General features: G+C 24.3%; 2 protein-coding genes across 5 annotated transcripts in view; one reads left to right on the top strand and one right to left on the bottom strand.

Moving 5' to 3' along the window:
- Positions 1-13,139, top strand: part of LOC117178927 (sphingomyelin synthase-related protein 1-like) — a 28,526-nt gene extending 15,387 nt beyond the window's left edge. Inside the window, exons 5-7 of the mRNA XM_033370488.1 lie at positions 6,509-6,652; positions 8,828-8,982; positions 12,291-13,139. Of these exons, the coding sequence (XP_033226379.1) occupies positions 6,509-6,652; positions 8,828-8,982; positions 12,291-12,691 (700 nt within the window). The 3' untranslated portion in view covers positions 12,692-13,139. The remainder of the gene's footprint in view (positions 1-6,508; positions 6,653-8,827; positions 8,983-12,290) is intronic.
- Positions 13,140-15,126: 1,987 nt separating this feature from the next.
- Positions 15,127-21,442, bottom strand: part of LOC117179069 (SET domain-containing protein SmydA-8-like) — a 24,958-nt gene continuing 18,642 nt past the window's right edge. For all 4 annotated transcript variants that reach the window (XM_033370707.1, XM_033370709.1, XM_033370706.1 and 1 more), the window contains exons 5-6: positions 20,797-21,174; positions 15,127-15,492 (exon numbers count right to left, since the gene is read on the bottom strand). In XM_033370707.1, the coding sequence (XP_033226598.1) occupies positions 15,376-15,492; positions 20,797-21,174 (495 nt within the window). In that variant the 3' untranslated portion in view covers positions 15,127-15,375. The remainder of the gene's footprint in view (positions 15,493-20,796; positions 21,175-21,442) is intronic.

The raw sequence follows: 21,442 nt of genomic DNA, 5'->3' as shown, positions 1-21,442 counted from the left end.
GTGCTGATAGACTTGACCACAGGCCAACCTCCGCAGCAGGTGGAACAGCTAACACTACAGGTATGGAAGGTTGGGTGTAGGAAGATTTAGTCAAGGACTGGTCCCAACAGTAAAAGAATTTGCCTAAGCAAAGTTGGAGGAGTTCTACTTTGCAGGCCTACAGGGCACCGATTCGAAGATTTTTTGGTTCATCAGGTCCTGAAAGCTATTTCAGTGGCAAAACCGCAAGAAGTTCGAGCACCAATCTGGAATGCACAGATTTTGCTTAATTAGCTATCTAGGCGAACTGCCAATTTATCATTCTTTGAACTTTCAAGGCGTACAGCAGTGCTACTTTTATTGGCATTCGGCCGTCGTATTCATGATCTTATTCTTTTAAAGATCTCAAAGAATTTTCTCGTTAACTTGGAGATCGAGATAATTTTATGGCCAGATTTTGGATCGAAGACAGATCGGCCTTCGTTCAGACAGTCAGGGTGGAAACAAAGTGGACATCGTTGAGAAGAAGATGGGAGAGAGGGGTAGATTAAGGGCTAAGGCGCGAGTACGCAACAACTTGTCTCGTAGGGATGCCATATATCGCCTCCGTCACACAATACGTATTTTGTTGTATTTCAAAACACTTGTATTAATTAAAGGATCTTATTAAATTTAAAATATTGTTTCAGTCTAAAATATTCAATTTTTAACTCATTCAATTTGAAATTTTTAATAAAAAAAAAAGATTAATTATTGAATATTTAGCAATATTTGGATTTTTATTTAAGACAAGTAAATTGAAACCAAACATTTAAAAGTAAAGAATCTTTAACTGAATTGTTCGACATAGAAAGTCTGGAATCGTTAAAATTTGAAAGAGCTTTTAAACTTTGAACGTTACAATTTTAATTGTTGTATTTGAAAAATGCTTAATTTGTAAGTGAAATTTTTCAATTTTGATGTATAATTTACAAATGAACATTTTTAGAAAAAATTTGAGTAATTTTAAGAGATACTTAGGAGTTTTAAAGAGATAAAAAATTATCATGCAAACTTTAGAAAGTTTTCTTAAAATCTTCTAGAATCTTTTTTGAAAATGTTCTTTAAATCTTTAAACACTTTTTAAATATTCTCTTAAAATAATCAAAATGAAAAGATATTTTTCATTTTCCTAGCAATCTTAAGAAAATGTTTTTATTCTTTTGTAGCCTTTCACAATTCTTGAAAAGAATCTAATTATTTTGTTTAAAATGTGTGAAAATCTACATTTTGTTTTATATCAGGCTATCATTTCATGTTTTACATTAAGTTTGAATCTTTTCAAAAATTCTACATATCTCTTAAAATTAATTAAATTTCGCCTACAAATAATTAATGTTCAATTGTTATTTATACATCCAAATTATAAAGAAATTTTATAACATTTTCAGGATTTTCTGAAAATTGTAGAAAAAATTCAATTCATTTTGACAGATATTTAGAAGTTCTGTAAAATCTCCAAAATAATTTAAAATTTTTAACAAATTTAAAACAACTTCTAAATTTCTCAAGATTTTGAAATAAAATTTTGAATCTTTCCAAGGGTGTTTAAACTATTTAAAAAAAAAACAATTGAATTTCTAATTTAAGAAGTGTTCAGTTAAATTTTTTTCAATTTTTCAATATTTGATGTTTCTAGCTTTAAATTCCTTACAATTTTATAATTTTGAAAATTTTAAAGTTCATTGATTGATTTTTTAATGTAGATGATTAAAAATGATAACGTGGATTTATATTTTTTATATTGAAAAATGTTAGTACCTTTAATTTTATACGTCTTAATTATTGAGCATTTGAATACAACATTTTTTAATTGAAAACTTTTAAATTTCAATTTTAACAGTTCAAAATTGAACAGTTCCACTTTGAGTGCTTTCATTTGCAGCTCATTTTTTATTACCTCAGGTGAAAATTTGTTTAGCTTTAGTGTTCCATTTTTTAAATTTCATTGACCGTGAAAAATGTTTGCGAACCAGGAAATGATCGGGAATTTATTTCGTCGATTAAAACGGCCACCCTGAAATAAGTTTTATTGCACATTTTCAATATAATTTTTACTCTATATATGTTGATGAATTTTTTTTATTCTCACAGTGTAACCATTTTTGTCAATTATTTTCAAAGTGAACAATTTATTAATGTTATAGAAAAATCATGTTACCAATAATTTTTGTTAAAAAAAGAGTGTAATTGCATATTTGACTTATTATCCCTGGTTTAAATTTTTAAAAATGTATTCAGGGTTGCTTCAATATCCTAATTTAAAAATTTCAGGGAGATCCCTGGACCCGTAAACCGGAAATTTTTTGATACCGGAAAAACCGACAAATGACAGTGAATTTATTTTTTTTTACCGGGAATTTTACAAATATTTAGAAGAAAAATCTGTCCAAATTTGATTTTCAAAGTTTAAAAAGTAATTGGTTTCATTTTTATATTTTTCAATTATGACATTATTCAGTTTATTCAGTTTTTTTTTAAATTATCTTTTTTAGTTGAAAATTCATATTTTCTGGTAAAAATGATCAAATTAATCTTCTTGGTAAAAAATTAATCTTTTTAGTCAAAAACGCACTCATTCTAGTTAAGGATTCATAATTTTAGTTGAAAATTCATAATTTTCTTTGAAATTTTACTATTTTTGTTAAGAGTTACTTTTTGTTTTATTTAAAGTTAGTTTTTTTTTTTGTTCGGAAATTAATTCTTTCACTGACAATTTAACTTATTCCAATGGGATATTTCATAGCGTTAGTTGAAAATTTGTTTGTTTTGTTGAACATTAATTTTTCAAACTTACCATTCAATTATTTAAGTTTTGATTGACAGTTTATCTTTTTCAGTAAAAAATAGTGTTTTGTTGTTTAAAATTTAATAATTCTAGTTCAAATCTCATCGTTTTAGTTGAAAATTCATCAGTTAGATTGAAAATTGAAATATTTTCTTGAAAACCCGCTTTTTTCGAAATTGATTTTTTGAATTAAAAGTCTAACTATTCCATTTTCTTTGAGAAATTTCTATTTTTTAGTAGAAAATATAAATTATTTGTTTTAAAATTTATTTATTTTTTAATTTTTTGCTCTGTTTTGTTAAAGGGTTTTTATAACGAACGTCGTAGATTAAATTCCTCCTCTTACTACAAATTTACATATTTACATATTTTCGAATTTATTAATTTATTTTAAACAAAAAAAATGTCTTTTCTGTTATAATAGATCACGTTTTAACAAAATACGCATATTTTCAGCAAAATAATTAAATTTAGGACATGATAGTTGAATTTCCGACCTAAAATTATAAATTCCCCCCAAAAAAGTGTCATAGTTTATATATTAATAAAAAAGCGAAATTTACAAAAATTGCATTTTTAAACCAAAAATATGACTTCAGCAAAAAATAATTTTCCATGAAAGTGATGCATTTTCGCCTTACAAACATGAAATTTCAAATCAAGAATATGTTTTTACCAAAAAAAAGGAAAATTTTCAACTAAAAAGATCAGCCTTAAAAAATGGAAAATAATTGTCTATTAACAAAAATTATTTTTAAAAAGTTGAACTTGTAAACAAAGAGATGAATAATTGAATCTATTAGAAATTGAGCTCTAAACATTTAATTTATACTTTTGGAAATTCTACCATTTCAATTTTAATCGCAAACTTCAAACTTATCATGGAAAAAATAGAAAAATTAGCGTTTACCATGGAAATTCAGAACTCTAAAATTGTATCCATTGCAATTTAAGAATTTTTTCAATTATATAATAAAAAATATTTTTTGAAGTCTATTTTGAAATGTTGAACTTTCTGAAACATTCTTTAAAAAATGCAATATTCAATACCAGGTTCTAAAATCTGCTTAGTTTTAAGGCTTTTAATTTAAGAAGTTTTAATTTTCTTTAATTTATTCTGGAGGCATTTGATTCAAAATTGTTTAATTATAAATCCTCTACACTGAAAAGTATGCAACTATCAAGTTTTTCAATTTGATACTTTAAGATTTCGAAGAAGCTGAGAAACCAGAAAGTTGTTGTGTACCTTTAAAATCGAAAACAAACAATTAAGAATATTTAAATCTATATGTACTAAGTTAAAAACTAATTGTCATGGATTTTAATATGAAATTTTACCATTATTTTTTATTGAAAAATGATCTCTTTTAGTTGAAAATTCGTATTTTTTTGTAGAAATTTTCAAATTATTCTTCTTGAATAAAAATTCATTTTTTGGCAAAAAATTCAATTATTCTAGTTAAAGATTCATTATTTTAGTTGAAAATTCATCTGTTTGGTTTAAAATTCAACTATTCCAGTTAAAGATTTATAATTTTAGTTAAAAATTCATCAGTTAGGTTGAAAATTGAACTCTGTTCTTCAAAACCGGTTTTTTTCAAACTTATTTTTTTAAATTAAGTAATCGTATCATATAGTATCATGTGCAGGGTGGCCGCTGGACAGCGAAACAAGGAAACCCGGAAAATGACCGAGAATTTTATAAATCTTTAGAATAAAAATCTTTCCAAGTTCGAGTTCAAAAAAATTTAAAAGCAGTTAGCTTAATTATATTTTGTAATTATGATATCATTCAGTTTACAATATCTAATTCGAAACTCTTTTACCTAAAAAATTTTCCATTTTAGATTTTTATTATTAAGCTTACATTTTTAATTTAAAGAATTTTAAAATGCAGTCCTGAAGACTTATGCAAGTAAAAAATAAAAGCATTTGAAGTTTCGAATTTAGGATAAGAACAATTTTTATTTCATCAACTGCAAATTAAATATTTTCAAAATTTATCTGTACTTTAAGCATTAAATTTTCAATTATTGAAATTTCAATTATTTATTATAAATATTTCAATTATTCAATTAAAATTGATGCGACAAAAAGATTCTGAATCCGTTAAAAATTTAAGAACTTTCAGATTTTTACGTTAAAAATTGAACTGTTTCAATTCGAAAGTTTTAGTTATTAAAACAATGTAAACGTCAGGTTGAAATCTCATCAACTATTTTCAACTTAAAAATAACTTTACAATTATATATTCGTAATTAAAGAATTTCATTAAATTTGAAATATCGTTTCAGTCTAAAATATTTCATTTTTAAAACAATCAATTAAAAATTTTTTAAACAAGACAAAGGATAATTATTTAATAATTAGCAATATTTGACTGTTTATTTAAAATAATGAAATTAATACAAAATATTTAAAAGTATACAAATTGAAACTGAATTATTTGACATGGAAAACCTTAAACCGATAAAATTTCGAAGAACTTTAAAACTCTGAATGTTACAATTTTAATTGTTATTTTCAAAAGAATTTTTATTTTTAAGTGATATTGTTAATTTTTGATACATAAATAACAATTGAACACATATAAATAATTGGAGTAATTTTAAGAAATATTTAGAAGTTTTGAAAAGATTAATTTAAAGAAGTATTTGTACCGACAAAATTCGGCTATTTGTACTAAAATTCCGGTGCAAATAGAAATAGTCTATTTTAAAAGAATATATAAAATTTTGCATATTAAAAAAAATGTAGAAGCTTTTTAAGTAAGGATTCAAAACAATCAAAAAACATTTTCTTGAGATTTCTAGGAAAATTGAAAATAATTTTTCATTTTGAGAAATTATTTTAAGAGAATATTTAAAAAGATGTTCAAAATTGTTAAAAAAGTATCTGAAAGATTCAAGGATTTTTTTTTTAATTTACAGGATTTTCTAAAAATCGTAGGAAAAGTTCGATTCATTTTAACAGATATTTAGAAGTTCGGAAAAAATTTCAAAAATAATTTTAAATTTGAAAAATGTAAAACAATTTTTGGATTCCTCAAGATTTTGAAATAAAATTTTGAAACTTTTCAAGGGCGCTGAAACTATTTAAAATGAATAAAATTTAAGAAGTGTTTAGTTTTAAAAAAATTTAATTTTCGAATTTTAAATTTTTCTACCTTAAAATTGCTTAAAATAAAATAATTTTGAAAATTTTAAAGTTCATTGATTGATTCTTCAATTTATAGGGCATTGCAAATTACAATGTAGATATATATACTTTTAGAATTGACTCTGAATCTTTGAACTCTACATAATTTATAAAAGTACTTTCATTTTATATATTTTTTTTTCAACATTTGAGTAGAAAATTATTGAATTAAAAAACTTTTAAGTTCAATTTTTAAGAGTTTAAAATTCAAGAGTTCCATTTTGAGCGCTTTAATCTGTAGTTTATTTTTGTATTGCTTCAAATAGAAAACTGTTTAGGTTTAAAATTCGAATTTTTTTTAGGTTTTATTGACCGGGAAATGATCGAAAATTTTTATCGTCGATTAAAACGGCCACCCTGATGTGACTTTTAAAGTGATTGGATTGATTTTTTTCTTACCAAAAAAATGTGATTTCTTTTTTAAAAAATCGTTAAAAGTTGAAGAATTTGCAATCTCTAGTAATGCCTGTGTTTACATTTTATGAACAAGCATTTGTTTTGCAGATTTATACTATTAAGGAGGTTTTTTGCTCTCTCTGGTACAGTCTTCCTATTGAGGTGTGTGACGATGCTTATCACCTCTTTGTCAGTGCCAGGTGCTCATTTGCAGTGTCAACCGAGAAACACGCCCAACGAAGAATGGAACTGGTACGTATTCAGATGTAAAAAATAATTCAACTGGACAATTTAACTTACATAACAATTGAGGAAGCAAGCAATAAAGTAAGAATTTTTATTAAAGACACAGAAAAGACGACAAAAGAATGGCACTGAACAGTTTCTTTGTAGCATTACGAATAGATTTTTTTTTTAATTTTCACCATTGGGCAAGTCGATTGAAAATTATTTTTACATTATGAATTCTCCTTTTTTTGTGTATTGAATTTTTTTCTATTTGTTTTTGAGTCAAGTTTATGCAAGTACCTTGGAACGAAAAAATGTAACATTTTTTTCGGCGAAATATTTCAAAAAATTCTGAAAAATTAATTTCCGTAAATTTCTATCCAAAGTTGAAAAAAATGTTTTTCGTTTTTTTTGTGCTTTTTTAATAAACTTAGAAAATACGCGCATATTTTTAAGTTTAAAACCATTTTTTTATGCTTTTTTTGGCATCTTGTGTATACGGATTTTTGCGGATTTTGTGTAAAAATGGCTCATGTTTCAAGTTCCGTAAAAGTAGAAAAAAAATGTTAACTAAAAAATATGTACGTATTTTCGTAGTTTATTAAAAAGATAAATAAAAAAAAATTTTTCCTACACACACATAATTTAAAAGTTAAAAATATGTAATTGACTTCTCCAATGGTGAGAAAATTTTTTTTTTCGATTCTTCGTAATGCTACAAAGAATCTTTACATTGCTATTACTAATGAATCTAATAATTTTGATTTTTTTTGACCTGGAAAACCTGGAATTGCGAGGGCGTTTTTTTATCCGTTAATTGTGTCGTGCGTGCTTATTTTGTTTTAAATTGCAATATAAAATTGAATTTTTTTGAAGTGTCTCTAAAAATAAAAAAAATGTGTTAACTTCGATGTAAACTTAAAAAATGCACTTATTTCCTTAGTTTATTAAAAAAAGATATAAAAAATGAATAAACGAAAAATATTTTTTGCAACTTTAGGTAGAAATTCACAAAATTGAATTTTTCATCATTTTTTGAAAAAATTGCTTAACAATTTTTTCGCTCTGAGGTTATTTACTTGCATAAACTTATATTATTTTCAAAAAATATTTGTTGTTTTATTTTTTTTAATTGGAATATAAAATTGGATTTTGGTTGGAAATTGATTGCTTTTAGTTGAAAATTCATGTATTTTATTGAGAATCCAACTCTTTTTGAAAAATCTTAGTTTTAAAAAATATCAATTACTGCATTTTTCGTTTCGATTTTTTGTTGTTGAAAATTTTATCACTTGGTTGAAAAATTACTCCTTTGTTAAAATTTAATTTTCTTTTCTTTGAAGATTCATCCTTTGAATTGAAAGTTCATCTCTGGTTAAAAAAAGTATTTTTTTGAAAATTTGTTTTTTTTTTACTGCAAATTAATTTATTTTTATTGAAAATTCAATTATTCCATTCGAAACAACTGTTTTTTGCCAATTATATTTTTGTTTTGTTTGAAAATTAATTTTGTTAAACTGATAATGTATCTATTCTAAATGATTTTGATTTCAATTTTTGGTTTAAAAATATCTGTTCTTTTTGTTATCTTCTTATTTGAAAATTCATCTTTTTAGTTGAAAGTTCATCACTTAGGTTCAAATTTTTGGTTTGGAAAATCAATTTTTGGACGGAAAATAAAACTTCCAGTTTTTGTTGAAAACTTATCTTTTTTAGTTAAAAATACCACTGTTTGCTTGAAAATTAACATGTTTTATTTCAAAATTCAATTATTTGATTGAGAATTCATATATTTAGTTGAAAAATCATCTTTTCTTGTTAGAAAATTAAGCTTTTTGGCTGAAAATTCCACTATTTGGTTAAAAATTCATCTATCTTTTTGAAAGTCTAAATTTCTACTTGAAAATTTAGGAATTTGAAGAGGTTTAAATTGAATTTAATACAATTTTATAATCAATCTATTTTGCTAAAATATTTAAGAATATCTGGTAATATTAATTGAATTCTTCGAAACTAAAAAGAAAACATAATTTATAATAAATTCACCAAGAAGTATAGCTGGAAAAAACTTGAGATACCTGGAAAAAAACCTGGAATTTTCAGGGATTTTTTTTCCAGGATTTGAGTAGACACCCTGATTTAAACAAAGTAAATTTTCTAAAATTTTAAAAACTATGTTTTCTAATTTATTATTTATAGGACGGCATATGGTGAACTGTACAATAAAATTTCAATGGCATATGTAATTTGGAGAGGTGCCGGAATGTCTATTCAGGGTGTGAGAACGTGTGGCGATTATATGTTCAGTGGACACACTGTAGCGCTGACAATGTTGAACTTTTTTATCACTGAATGTAAGTAGAAATATTCTTCTTTTACTTTTTTTTTATATTGAACTTAAATTCAAGATGTCTTTTTATGAAAATTTTCTTTAATTCTTTTGAAATAGTTTAGGACTTTTTAAAACAGATTTGATGCTATTTTTTAAATTTTCTAAGGAACTTTAAACAGATTTTAAAAAGTTTTAGAGGATTTAAAATAATGTCAAAGTATTTTAAATATTCTGGGACGTATCAAAAGATTCTAAGGAATTTATAATATATTTCAGTCATTTCGAGGTATTCCAAATTATTTTATAGACTTTAGGGCATTTTAAAAACATTGAAGCAATTTTCAAGGAGCTGTAAAAAGTTTCAAGAGATTTGAAATCTTTCAGGATATTTTGAAAGATTTAAACGAATTTTAAATTTATTTCAATAATTTAAAGGGATTTCTAAGAATATTAGATTTTAGTGTATTCTTAAAAATTACGAGAAATTTTGAATAGTTTAAAAATATTTTCATGGATTTCAAAATATTTGAAAAATTTGAGCTTATTTTATAATAAAATAGATTTCACGTTACTGAAAAGTTACATTATTTGTAAAATTTAGGGTAACTTCGTTACTATTTTAAAAAGTAACTTTTGTTAAAAATTTAATTATTTTTGGAGAAAGTTGAGCGATTTGAATGAAAAGTAACTTTTTGGTTGAAAATTCATATTTCCGGTTTGTAAATGCATCTATTTGCAGAATGTTTTTCTTTGTGGCTTGAAAATTCAACAATTTACCGAGACCATTTTTTCTTTGTTAAAAAATCGACTTGTTCGTTTCGAAATTTATCTTCTTTTTTTATTAAAAATTCAACTCTTGGTATCAAGATTTATCTGAAAAGATATGAAATAAAAAGAAAACTCTTTTAAAAAGAGAATAAAAGAAGAAATCTTCAAAAATAAGTTTATACATTTTTTTATTGATATTTAAAAAACTAAACTAAATATTTTTAAAGAATCTAAAATACAAAATCATTTCCAAAGAATAAAAAAATATAATAAAATAAAACTAGTAAAATAAATATGGACTCACTACTTTGAAGGAATTTTCCGTAAGATTAACCGCTTTTCCAGCTTTTTCCAAATAAATAGATATTGTTAATATTATTCATCTGAAAAGATATGAAAGAAAATTAAATTTTTTTAACAAGAAAATAAAAAGAGAAATCTTCAAAAACTTCAGAAGTTACATAAACTAAAAATTAAACTCTTTACCAAGAATTAAATAAAAGAATAAAATTAGGAAAATAAATACGGACTGAATACTGTAAAGGAATGTTCCATAAGATTAACCCCTTTTCCAGCTCTTTAAAAATAAATATAAAAAATAAAAAATAAAAAATAATAGAGGCAACAAAATGAAAAAATAAATGAGAATTGGTGAAGGAACGTCAAACTAAAACTAAACATTTTTTTCTTAAATAAAATTGAACTACTTGTTTGAAACTTTAACTACTTTGTTAAAAATTTAGTTGTTTGGTTGAAGATGAATAATTTCAGTTGAAAATTTAATTAGTCCCTTTTAAATTAATTTTTATTTTTTGGGTAGTTACTTCAAATATTTTGGTAGAAAAGTCAATTATTTGGTTAACAATGAACTTTTTTTTGGAAATTTAACTTTCTTTATTGAAATTTAACTCTTGTTGAATATTCACATTTTTGTGTAAAAAATTAATATTTTTTAAATGAAAATTTAACTATTTGGTTGAAAATTCATGTATTAAAAAAAATTATTTATTTGGTGGAAAGTCCGACTATTTAGTCGAATAGTTAATTTTTTTGGATTCGAAAATGATTTAAAAAACCAACTAGTTGTTTGAAAATTCACTAGTTTGTACAAAATTAACATTTTCGGTTTGAACATTCAACCATTATGTAGAAAATTCACGTATTTTTATAAAAATTTAACTATTTAGTTAACAAAGAACTTTCTTTTGAAAATTTAACTTTCTTTATTTAAATTTAACTCTTTTGTTGAAAATTTGTTTTTTTTGTTTTGAAAATGGTAGAAAAATCCACAGTTGGTTGAAAATTAACATTGTTTTGTAGAAATTTAATATTTGTTGTATTAAAATTGAACTATTTGCTTGAAAATTCATGTATTTCAAAAATTTTATTTATATGGTAGAAAGTCCGACTATTTAGTCGAAAAGTTACTTTTTCTGAGTTCGAAAGTTATTTTTAAAAAAAAGCAGTTGGTTGAAAATTCACTTTTTTGTAGAAAATTAATTTTTTCGGTATGAACATTCAAGCATTTCGTTGAAAATTTACGTATTTCCTTAAAAATTTTACTATTTGGTAGACAGTCTAACAATTTAGTCGAAAAGTTACTTTTTTGGATTCGAAAGTGATAAAAGAAAAAAAATAACCAGTTGGTTGAAAATTCAATTTTTTGTAGAAAATTAATATTTTCGGTAATAACAGTCAACCATTTGGTTGAAAATTCATGTATTTTTCTATAAATTCAACCAACTGGTTGATGTTTCTATCATTTTCAAACCAAAAACTCGAGTTTTCAACAAAAGAGTTAAATTTTAACGAAAAAGGTTAAATGTTTTTAAAGCATGCCATTTTTAACCATATAGATGAATTTTTAACCAAATAATTGAATTTATCTACTTTCCAATTTTCAAACAACTAGTTAAATTTGATTCAAAAAAACGGACAAATTTCTATTTTTAGTTTTACTTTTCTTTCTCATTTTTTTATGTTAAATCATGTTGCTTCTCTTTTTTTTTATATTTATATTATTTATATATATTTTAAAAAAGCTGGAAAGGGGGTTCATCTTATTGGAACATTCCTTTACACTCTTTACAGTATTCAGTCCGTATTTATTTTCTTAATTTTATTTTATTTTTTTATTTCTTTGGTAAAGATGATGAATTTTATATTTTTAACTACTGGAGTTTTTAAAGATCTCTTTTTTTATTCTCTTAAAAGAATCATATTCTTTCATATCTTTTAAAATGAATAATCTTGAAAATATTTATTGGAAAAAGGCTGGAAAAGGGGTTAATCTTAGGGAAAATTTCTTCACAGTAGTCAGTCCATATTTAATTTTCTAATTTTATTTTTTTTATTTCTTGGCTTATTTCCCTCTAGAATATTTTTTTTTTTTTCTAAAAATACATGTAGTAATTATAATATATATTTGTTTAAACAGTAAATGCATATTCTCGAAAGCATTTGCACAAAATAAATTGATGGGAATTTAAGAACACCTAGCCCTGATCTGTTTTTGCTGTGTTCTTCGTAATAATGAAGCAATTTTTTTCTCATCAATTTTAGATACACCAAGGAACCTGTACTTTGCGCACACCTTCACATGGATGCTCAATATGTTTGGAATATTTTTTATTCTGGCTGCGCATGAACATTACTCGATTGATGTTTTCGTCGCATTCTACATAACGTCTCGACTTTTCCTTTATTATCATACATTAGCCAACAATCAGGCACTGATGCAACGGGACTCGAATCGAACGAGAATCTGGTTTCCGTTGTTCAGTTTTTTCGAATCCTCCGTGGATGGCATTGTACCGAACGAGTACGAGAGCCCGTCCGTGATTGTTTACAATATGATCTGCACGCTTAAGGAAACATGGAATTACTTCCGATTGAACGTTTCTGTTCGGTGTGCTCGTCGGAATGTTAACGGTGATGTGAAAAGCACAAAAAAAACTCAATAACGAGAATGAATTCGGAATGGGTGACGAGCTCTTTTTTTTTTATTTTTTTTTTTATTTTTGCGTTGTACTCTGGATTGGTGACGATAGACGTGAATTAACTATTTATAATAAGATGTAACTATCAAATCAATATTTTTTGACGAGCAGTATTTTTTTAAATACAGTCGAAACATGGAACAAATCTCAAAAGGTGTTTGTAGCTGCTGGGGTTACGCTCACGTCTCGAAAATTGATAATTGTCGTTCTAGATTTTGCGAGAATGATAATAAGTCGTGTGAAATCTGCTGATATGTTTTCATGGACACGCGGATTTTCGATTTAATTAATTTTCTACGACTAGTTTTAAGAGACAGTTTCCATTAACCATATCAGAAGTTATTTAGAATGAGAGATATTTTGAAAAAAGGTACGTGATCTATGAGTTGAATTAAAATTGAACTACTTTCGTTTCTTTCAGGGTTGGGTGGGGGGTGGGGGGGGGGGTGCTTCCACTGTACTGCCCAATGCAAAAAATGTGTCAAGAGAGTTGAAAATGGCGGCGCGGCGGCGCTAGTAGTAAATTTGTTCTGCAAAATAATTTTTTTTTTTGCATAGCGTGAATAGTAATTCTGCATAGTAAAATTATTATATATTTTCGACAAATTTTAAATGTTATCCAGCTTAAATGTTAGGAATAGAAATATTTATGGGAATTTAGCAATTCATTTATTTTATAATTCGGCAATTTTTTTTTTTCTGGCTAATTTATGATTTTGTTATTCATTTCTTCGTTATTTCGTGTTAGTTCCCGATATTTAAACACTTTTAAATATAGTGAGGAAGAACTAATTTTTTTTTATATTGCCGTTTTAAAATATAATGTTACTATATAATAAATATAATTATTATATCTATAGATGATAAGCGAGGAATATGATAAATCCTAAAATATTTTTTTTCTCTTACAATGAAATAACGAGCTCTTCAACGTGATATTTTTTTACTAAATTAGACTTTGTAATGAAGCTAAAATATTTTTTAATTTCTATGTTAAATTTTAAAGAAAGGCCATTAACGAATATTTTTTGATCTTTGACAACACGAAAATTATTCTAAAATTATTTTTCGAAGTGCTTTAATAAATCCATGCTGAAATTAAATTCTGAGAATTGAGAACAAGAAATTAATTATTATCACCTTGTTTTTAAATTTATGTAAATATATTTTTCATAAGATTCTTGAGAAAATTTAAAAGATTTTAAATACTTAAGGCTTGTCAAAAAGAATCTAGAAGATTTTACAGAATTTTTTTCATAATATAGGATTTTAACTGACACGAATTTTTCTCAAAATTTAGAAATATTATTCCAAAATTAAAAAAATTACCTTAAAATCTTCTAAATTTTTCCAGAAATTTAAAGAAAATTGGTTTATTCCCTTAAAAACACTCGAAATTTTGCTTTAAAATCTTCTAAACTATTTTTAGAAATTTGAGGAAATCGTTTGTTATGTTTAAAAACCTTTTCCAATTTTCTCTTAAAGTTTATTTTTTTAAAATAAAAAATGATTTAAAATTTGCACACGAATAGAAGAAAAATTCTTCTTTTTTTAAAATCTTATCAGGCCCTTTAAACCTTCTAATATCTAAAAATGAATTAAATTTTTCCTGCCTTTTTTATTCATTCGGCAAAATTATAAAAAATTGCCTCAAAATCTTTGTGATTCTTCTTTGACTACTTTTGAAATCTTTTAAAATCTTTTCAAACAATATCTTCAAATTAGTTTTTCGAAATAAAAAATTATTTTAATTTTTTTTAGGAACCTGAAAAAATGTCTTTCATTTTCGTGAAACTTTACAAAATTCTTACAAAATCTGTACAAGTTTTAATTATTTTTTAATTATTTAAAAACTTTAGAGTACGTTTTAAACTTACTCAATTTTTGTCTACAATTATGTAATATGGTAAAATCGCGAAATTTTTCTTTGAAATCTTTCACACTTTTTAAAGATTTTAGGAAATATTTCAAAATTTTGTGTGATCTTTTTTCGATTTTCTCTTGAAATTCCTTACAAAACAATCATTAAAAAATTGCTTATGAATTTCAGGAATTTTTTTCATTCTGAATTTTTTCCACAATAATTACATGGCCGTTTTCAACGTATGGGCCATTTCAACTCTCTGTGACAGGAAGCTGGTTTCTTTAAAGATCAGTTTAGAAAAATTAGATATATATAAAACAAGAAATGCATCGTTTTTTAATATTTGAATCAAACAAAATTGAAAGTGGGGTAGGCACTTTTTGAAAAATCTCTATAATGACAAAGAGGCTTTCAGATTGTTATTTTTAATAGGGATTATATTTGTCTTCTGAAAGACAGTAACTCACCAAATTGTATATGAATAATTAGTTATATTAATCATCGGAATTTTACGAGTAATGTAGGGGAGAGAACATATTTTTAGGACGAATCGTTTCTATTGTTCGCCAAACGTGAATTCTGAGTATAAAGAGAGTTATATATGAAAATGCTTCGAAGGGAAAGTGAATTAATTTACAAATAATGTTGTATTTTATACGCTATTGTACATACATTATATATATTTTATATATACTCTGTTTTATTCACAGTTACATCCCAATTTAGAAAATCCTTCATTTAGTTTAACGGAATCTTGATTCGTCAAGAAAATGTAGATTAGATATTAGGTTAACGATTTTAAATTTGATAAATGTTTAGAGAGTAATGGAGCAAAATCCGACTCGATTTTCAGAATCTTTGTTGCTTCTTGAAGAATCGTCTTCGCTTCATTGAATTTTTCCTGAAAAAAAAAAGATAGAACAATTTATTTTTATAGTTTTTATTCGTCTACTAATCGGGAAAACTGGTATTAAAAAAAATTCTTAGGTTTGCTTTACAAAATTTTAATAATTTTTTGTCTGCAAAATTAATTTTAAGAGAATATTTCAAAACATTTTAAAAGATTTCTAAAATTGTCAAAAAAGAATGCAGAAGGATTTACGTTAATATTTATAATTGTGCAGAATGTTTAAAATTTAAGGGGAAAAACAGTTTTTTTTATATTTAGAAGGCTTAGAAGTTTTGAAAAGATTAAAAAAATTCAATTTAAAATTCGAAAAACTTTCCAAAAATTTAATACAAAATGTGACTGCAGATTTCGAAGAAAAGTTTGGAACCTTTTTAAAAGCCTTGAAAGGTTTCAAAACAAGTAAAAACTTTTCTTAATATTGATGGGAAAAATATGAATACTTTTTTTAAAGATATTCGAAAATTTTTCTCAAGTTAAAAATTTCACCTTCAGTTAAAAATCTATTTTTCTATGAAAAATTGGTTTTTCCATTTGTAAATTTATATTTTCGGATGGAAAATTCAACTGTTTGGTCACAATTTCCACTATTTTTTTTTTTTTTTAATTCGTCTCTTTTGATAAATTCAACTCTTTGATTAAAAATTAAAATAATTTCTAGTTTAAATATCGATTATCACATTTTTCTTTGAGAATTCATGTATTTAGTTAAAAATTTAAACTACTTGGTTAAAAGTTTAAATTGTTAAAAATTCATTTTTTAATGAAGATTTATCATTTTAGTTGAAAATTAATTTCATTAGTTAAAAATATAACTATTTTGTTGAAAATGTGCTTTTCTTTGTAGAAAATTCATGTATTTTGTTGAAAATTCAAATGTTTGGTTTAAAATTCAACTTTTTGGTTTAAAATTGAATTTTTTGTTTAAAAACTCATATTTTTTTATTAAAAAATGGAATTATTTTGTTAAAATTCATTTCCTATGATTTAAAAATAATTTTTGTCACTGAAAATTTATTAATTACATTTTTGCATGGAAATGGATCGATTTCAATTAAAAATTCATTCATTTGATTAAAAGCTCACCTTTTTTGGTATAAAATGAATCTTTTTGGTAGAAAATTTGATTACTTGGTTAAAGTTCGCTTTTTTTGTTGTTGAAAATTCAACTGTTTGGTTTAAAATGGAATTTTTTGTTTAAAAACTCATTTTTTTAAATTCAAAAATAGAACTATTTTGTTAAAATTCATTTTCTATGATTTAAAAATAATTTTTGTCACTGAAAATTTATTTATTACATTTTTTCATGGAAATGGATCGATTTTATTTGAAAATTCATGCATTTTGTTAAAAACTCACCTTTTTTTGGTAGCAAATTTTATTACTTGGTTAAAGTTCGCTTTTTGTTAAATTCAACTGTTTGGTTTAAAATGGAATTTTTTGTTTAAAAACACATATTTTTATTAAAAAATGGAACTATTTTGGGAAAATTATTTTCCTATTTTTTAAAAATAATTTTTGTCACTGAAAATTTAGTAATTACATTTTTTCATGGAAATGGATCGATTTTAATTGAAAATTGATCCATTTTGTTAAAAACTTGCCTTTTTTGGTAGAAAATTAATCTTTTTGGTAGAAAATTTTATTACTTGGTTAAAGTTCGTTTTTTTTTTGTTGAAAATTCAACTGTTTGGTTAAAAATTCCACTATTTTGTTGAAAATCCGTCTCTTTTGACAAATTCAACTCTTGTTAATTTAAAATTAAAATAATTTCTAGTTGAAAGATCGACTATTACATTTTTTTAGAGAGAATTTATGTTTTTAGTTGAAATTTCAACTACTTTGATAAGGCATCATTTATAAAAATGAATATTCATTATTTTAGTTAGAATTTCATCTTATTGGCTGAAATTATAATTATTTTTGTTGAAAATTCGTCGTTTTTGTAAAAATTTAATTTTTTTACTTGAAAAATCAACTATTTGTTTTGAAATTAAATTTGTTGTTCAAAATTCATATTTTTTGGGTAAAAAAAAGAACTACTTTGTTAAAAGTTGGCTTTTTTCCAGTTGAATTAAAACGTAATTTGTTACAAATTAATTTCTTTTGGTTGAATATTAATTTTTTGAACTGGAAATTTAACAGTTTCACTTTTGCCTGAAAATGAATAGTTTTTAGTTAATAATTCATGTACTTTGTTAAAAACTCGCCTTTTTTGGTAGAAAATTAATGTTCTTGGCTGAAAGATAATCTTTTTGATAGAAAATATAATTACTTGTTTGAAGTTCGTTTTTTGCCCGTTGCAAATTCAACTGTTTGGTTGAAAAATCATCAATTTTTTTGGAAATCCGACTCTTTTGACGAAATTAACTATTTTTTATTTAAAATTAAAATCGTTTTTATTTTAAATATCTAGTATTATATTTTTATTTCAGAATTTATGTTTTTTAGTTGAAAATTCAGCTACTTTGTTAAAAATGCATTTAAAAAAAATGAAAATTCATCTCATTGGTTGAAAATATAACTATGTTGTTGAAAATTGAACTTTTTGGTAGAAAATTTATCTATTTGGTTTGAAATCAACTTCTTCGTTTAAAATTCATATTTTCGGCTTAAAAAAGTAAACTATTTTGTTGAAACTTAATTTTCTTCTGATTAAATTCAGCCGTAATTGGTTGAAAATTCATATTTTTTGTTGAAACTTAATTTTTGTAACTGCTAATTTAATTAATCCATTTTTGCTTGAAAATGGATCGATTTGAGATGAAAATTTATATTTTTTTGTTAAAAGTTCATTTTTTCTGGTAAAAGAATATTTTTATTGATTGAAAATTTATCGTTTTGGTAGAAAATTCTATTACTTAGCTGAAAATGGTGTTTTCTTTTTAATTACAAATTTCACTATTTTGTTGAAAATTCATATTTTTGGATTGAAAGTTCAACTTAAATTTCCAAATTATAAAATATCTGAACTTGAAATTTCCCGAATTTAAAGAATTAAATAATTGTTGTTTATACATTTCATTTATTTATGAAAAATAGAATAATAATATAATTATCAAACTGTGTTTTATTGTTTTTTAATTGAATAAATTATATTTATAAACAAATTTTAATTCTTTAAATTAGAGAATTTTATTTTTCTGGATTTTTTAGTCGTCCCAATTATAAGAGAAACTGGAGATAGATTCCAGAACATGTCACATAATATGCTAAAATTTTGAAAAAGAATATAAAATATTTTAAAGAAAGTTTATTTAATTTTTCAAAATTAGAAAATTAAAAAAAATCGAGTAAGTTTCAAAACTATTTAGAAGTTTTGAAAAGAATAACAAAATGTTTAACTTCCTGAAGCTTGCGAAAATTTTAAAGCAAAATTGAGATTTTCGTGGATTTCGAACAAAAAATGTAGATAATGGATATGGTTAAACTGCGATACGCCATATTGTGACAAAAATCCGAACTAGAAAGCATAGGTACGATCTGATAGGAAAATGCGAAACCGAGAACATTTTTTAAATTATCTGGTATTTGCTTGAATAATTTTTCATTTTAAATCATTAATATTCAAATATTAGAATTTTAATACTTTTAACATAGAATATTTTATAAACGGAATAAGACTATTTCATATACCAATTTAATAATTTTCAAATTGATTAAATCATTAAAAAAAAAAGTCTTTTCTATTATAAAAGTTGGTTTTTTGACAAATTAATTGTATTATTAACATACTAGTTGTATATTCAACCTAAAAAGACAAATTCCCAACGAAATAAGTGCCATAGTTTATATTCCAATAAAAAAAAGAATGAAATTTATACAACAAAGAAATAATTCTATATATGACTTCAACAAAAAATTAATTTTCATCGAAACTGATGCATTTTTAACCAACAAAAATGAAATTTCAGACTGAAAAATTATTTTTTTTCCAAAAAATACAAATTTTCAATTAAAAAAGAACAATCTTAAAAAAATGGAAGTTATATTTTTTGTTAAAAAATTAATTTTACACACAAAAAACAGTATATTTTCTAAACAGTTAAATTTTCAACCAAAGAAAATAAAATAAAAAGATTAAATTTCAACAAAATAATAAAACTTTCAACCGAAGAGATGAATTTTCAACTAAAAATATAAAGTTTTAGCAACAAAAGAATGTGTTAAAAATTTGATTCAACCAAATCTTTCAAACAAATTAGTTGAATATTCAAGGAAAGAAGAATGATTTTCAACCAAAAAGTTGCATTTTAATTTTTAAGAATGAAGTTTTTGCTAAAACAGATCAAGTTATAAGTGAAAAAGATAAATTTTCAAAAAAATAGTTGAATTTTGTGTTGAAAGAGATTTCAGTCGAGTTTTCACGATCAAAATATGAAATTTTAAAAAAGAAATTAATTTCTATGAAAAAAAATTAATTTTCCACCAAAGAAGACGAATTTTTAACCAAGAAGAATGACTTTTTAACCAAATTGTTGAATTCTCTATTGTATAGTTGCATTTTTATCAAAAAAAAAAAAAGATGAAATTTCTCTTCAAGCAGAACAATTTTTAATTACAAAAACAAAAATTTGACCTTTTATCCAAAAACAATTTGTGACAAAATTGGATGTATTTGTAACCAAAGTGGATGTATTTTTAAGAAAATTATTAATTTTTCAACCAAATAATAGAACTTACAACTAAAAGGATAATCTTTAGAAGAAAGTTGTTAATTCAGATTCGCGATTCTTCAACTTAAAATGAGATTTTTCAATTTTAAACGCTTTGAATTATAAATGATACAATTTCATCTCCTTTCTAATACAATTGTCCATTTAATAAAAAAATTGTAGTCTGACATTTTTCAATTTGTAACGGTTTTAATTAGAAATAATACAGTTTTAATTCCTTTGAATTTTAAATGATCGAATTTTTAGAATTGTATCCGGAAAAAATTTCATCTTTAACGTTTTTTAAAAACATTTTTGACAAAAATGTGTTTTTTTTTCACTCTGTAAGATTGAAGTTCTATTTAAAATGATTTGTTTTGTATGAAGATTTGTTTTTAGTGTTTAATCATTGTGTTAAAACTTCACAAAACAATCGTAAAAACAATTTTATGCAAAAATTAAAACACAACTTTAAAATTTTACCTACTATTTCTAGTTTCAGTTTTAGGCACCAGGTGGCGAAAGGATGGACCACCATTCCCAATAGTTTATAATTTCTTTGTTATTAGCGATTAATTATTGATTAATTATTGAAGAATTTGGTTGGGGAAAATTAATTGACACTCTGTAATGCATAACTTACTTGGTTTTTTTGTTTCTCAGGGTATTCCTTTAATTTTTCTTGCAAGAAAAGAGCTTCTTGCAAAGAAAGTAATAGTTGTCCTCTCCATCTAGTAAATCCTGGATCTATTTTATCAGCAACTGATAACAACAGACGGCATAATTCGATTCTTCTTTTCAGTTTATTTTCGGTTAGGTAATCAATTTTTTCTTCTAAATCTTTAAATTTTGAAAATCGGTCATCGTAGAGTTGTGTGAGTGCGTAATTTATTTCGAGAACATAACTATTGGTCCCATGGACAATCTTTTTATGGTTTATTAAATACTCTTCAAGTTTATCTGCCTGAGTAAAGTTCAAAGAACAGATTCCGGACCGGATTTCTTCCTTCTTGAGAGCTATCTGAGGAATATAGAATTATTGGATATTTAGACTTTATATAATTTTATAACTTGTTTTTAAAATCCGGGGTTGCCACAAAATCTGGAAGAGTCCTAGGAACCCTGAATTAAGCATAAAATTTGTAAAAAGGGTCTGAAGTTTCATTTATTGGCATATATTTTAAAGCTTTAACCCTTAAACGGCCAAAACGCCACTACCGGTACACTGCTATTCAACGGCCAATAACTAAGACTATTCGACACTAGAAAAAATTGAGACACATATATTT

Source organism: Belonocnema kinseyi, chromosome 8 (genome assembly GCF_010883055.1).
Source record: "Belonocnema kinseyi isolate 2016_QV_RU_SX_M_011 chromosome 8, B_treatae_v1, whole genome shotgun sequence".
In the NCBI taxonomy this organism is placed as follows: Eukaryota; Metazoa; Arthropoda; class Insecta; order Hymenoptera; family Cynipidae; genus Belonocnema; species Belonocnema kinseyi.
The sequence above is the reverse complement of the archived record's forward strand: the minus strand, read 5'-3'. Positions and strand labels throughout refer to the sequence as shown.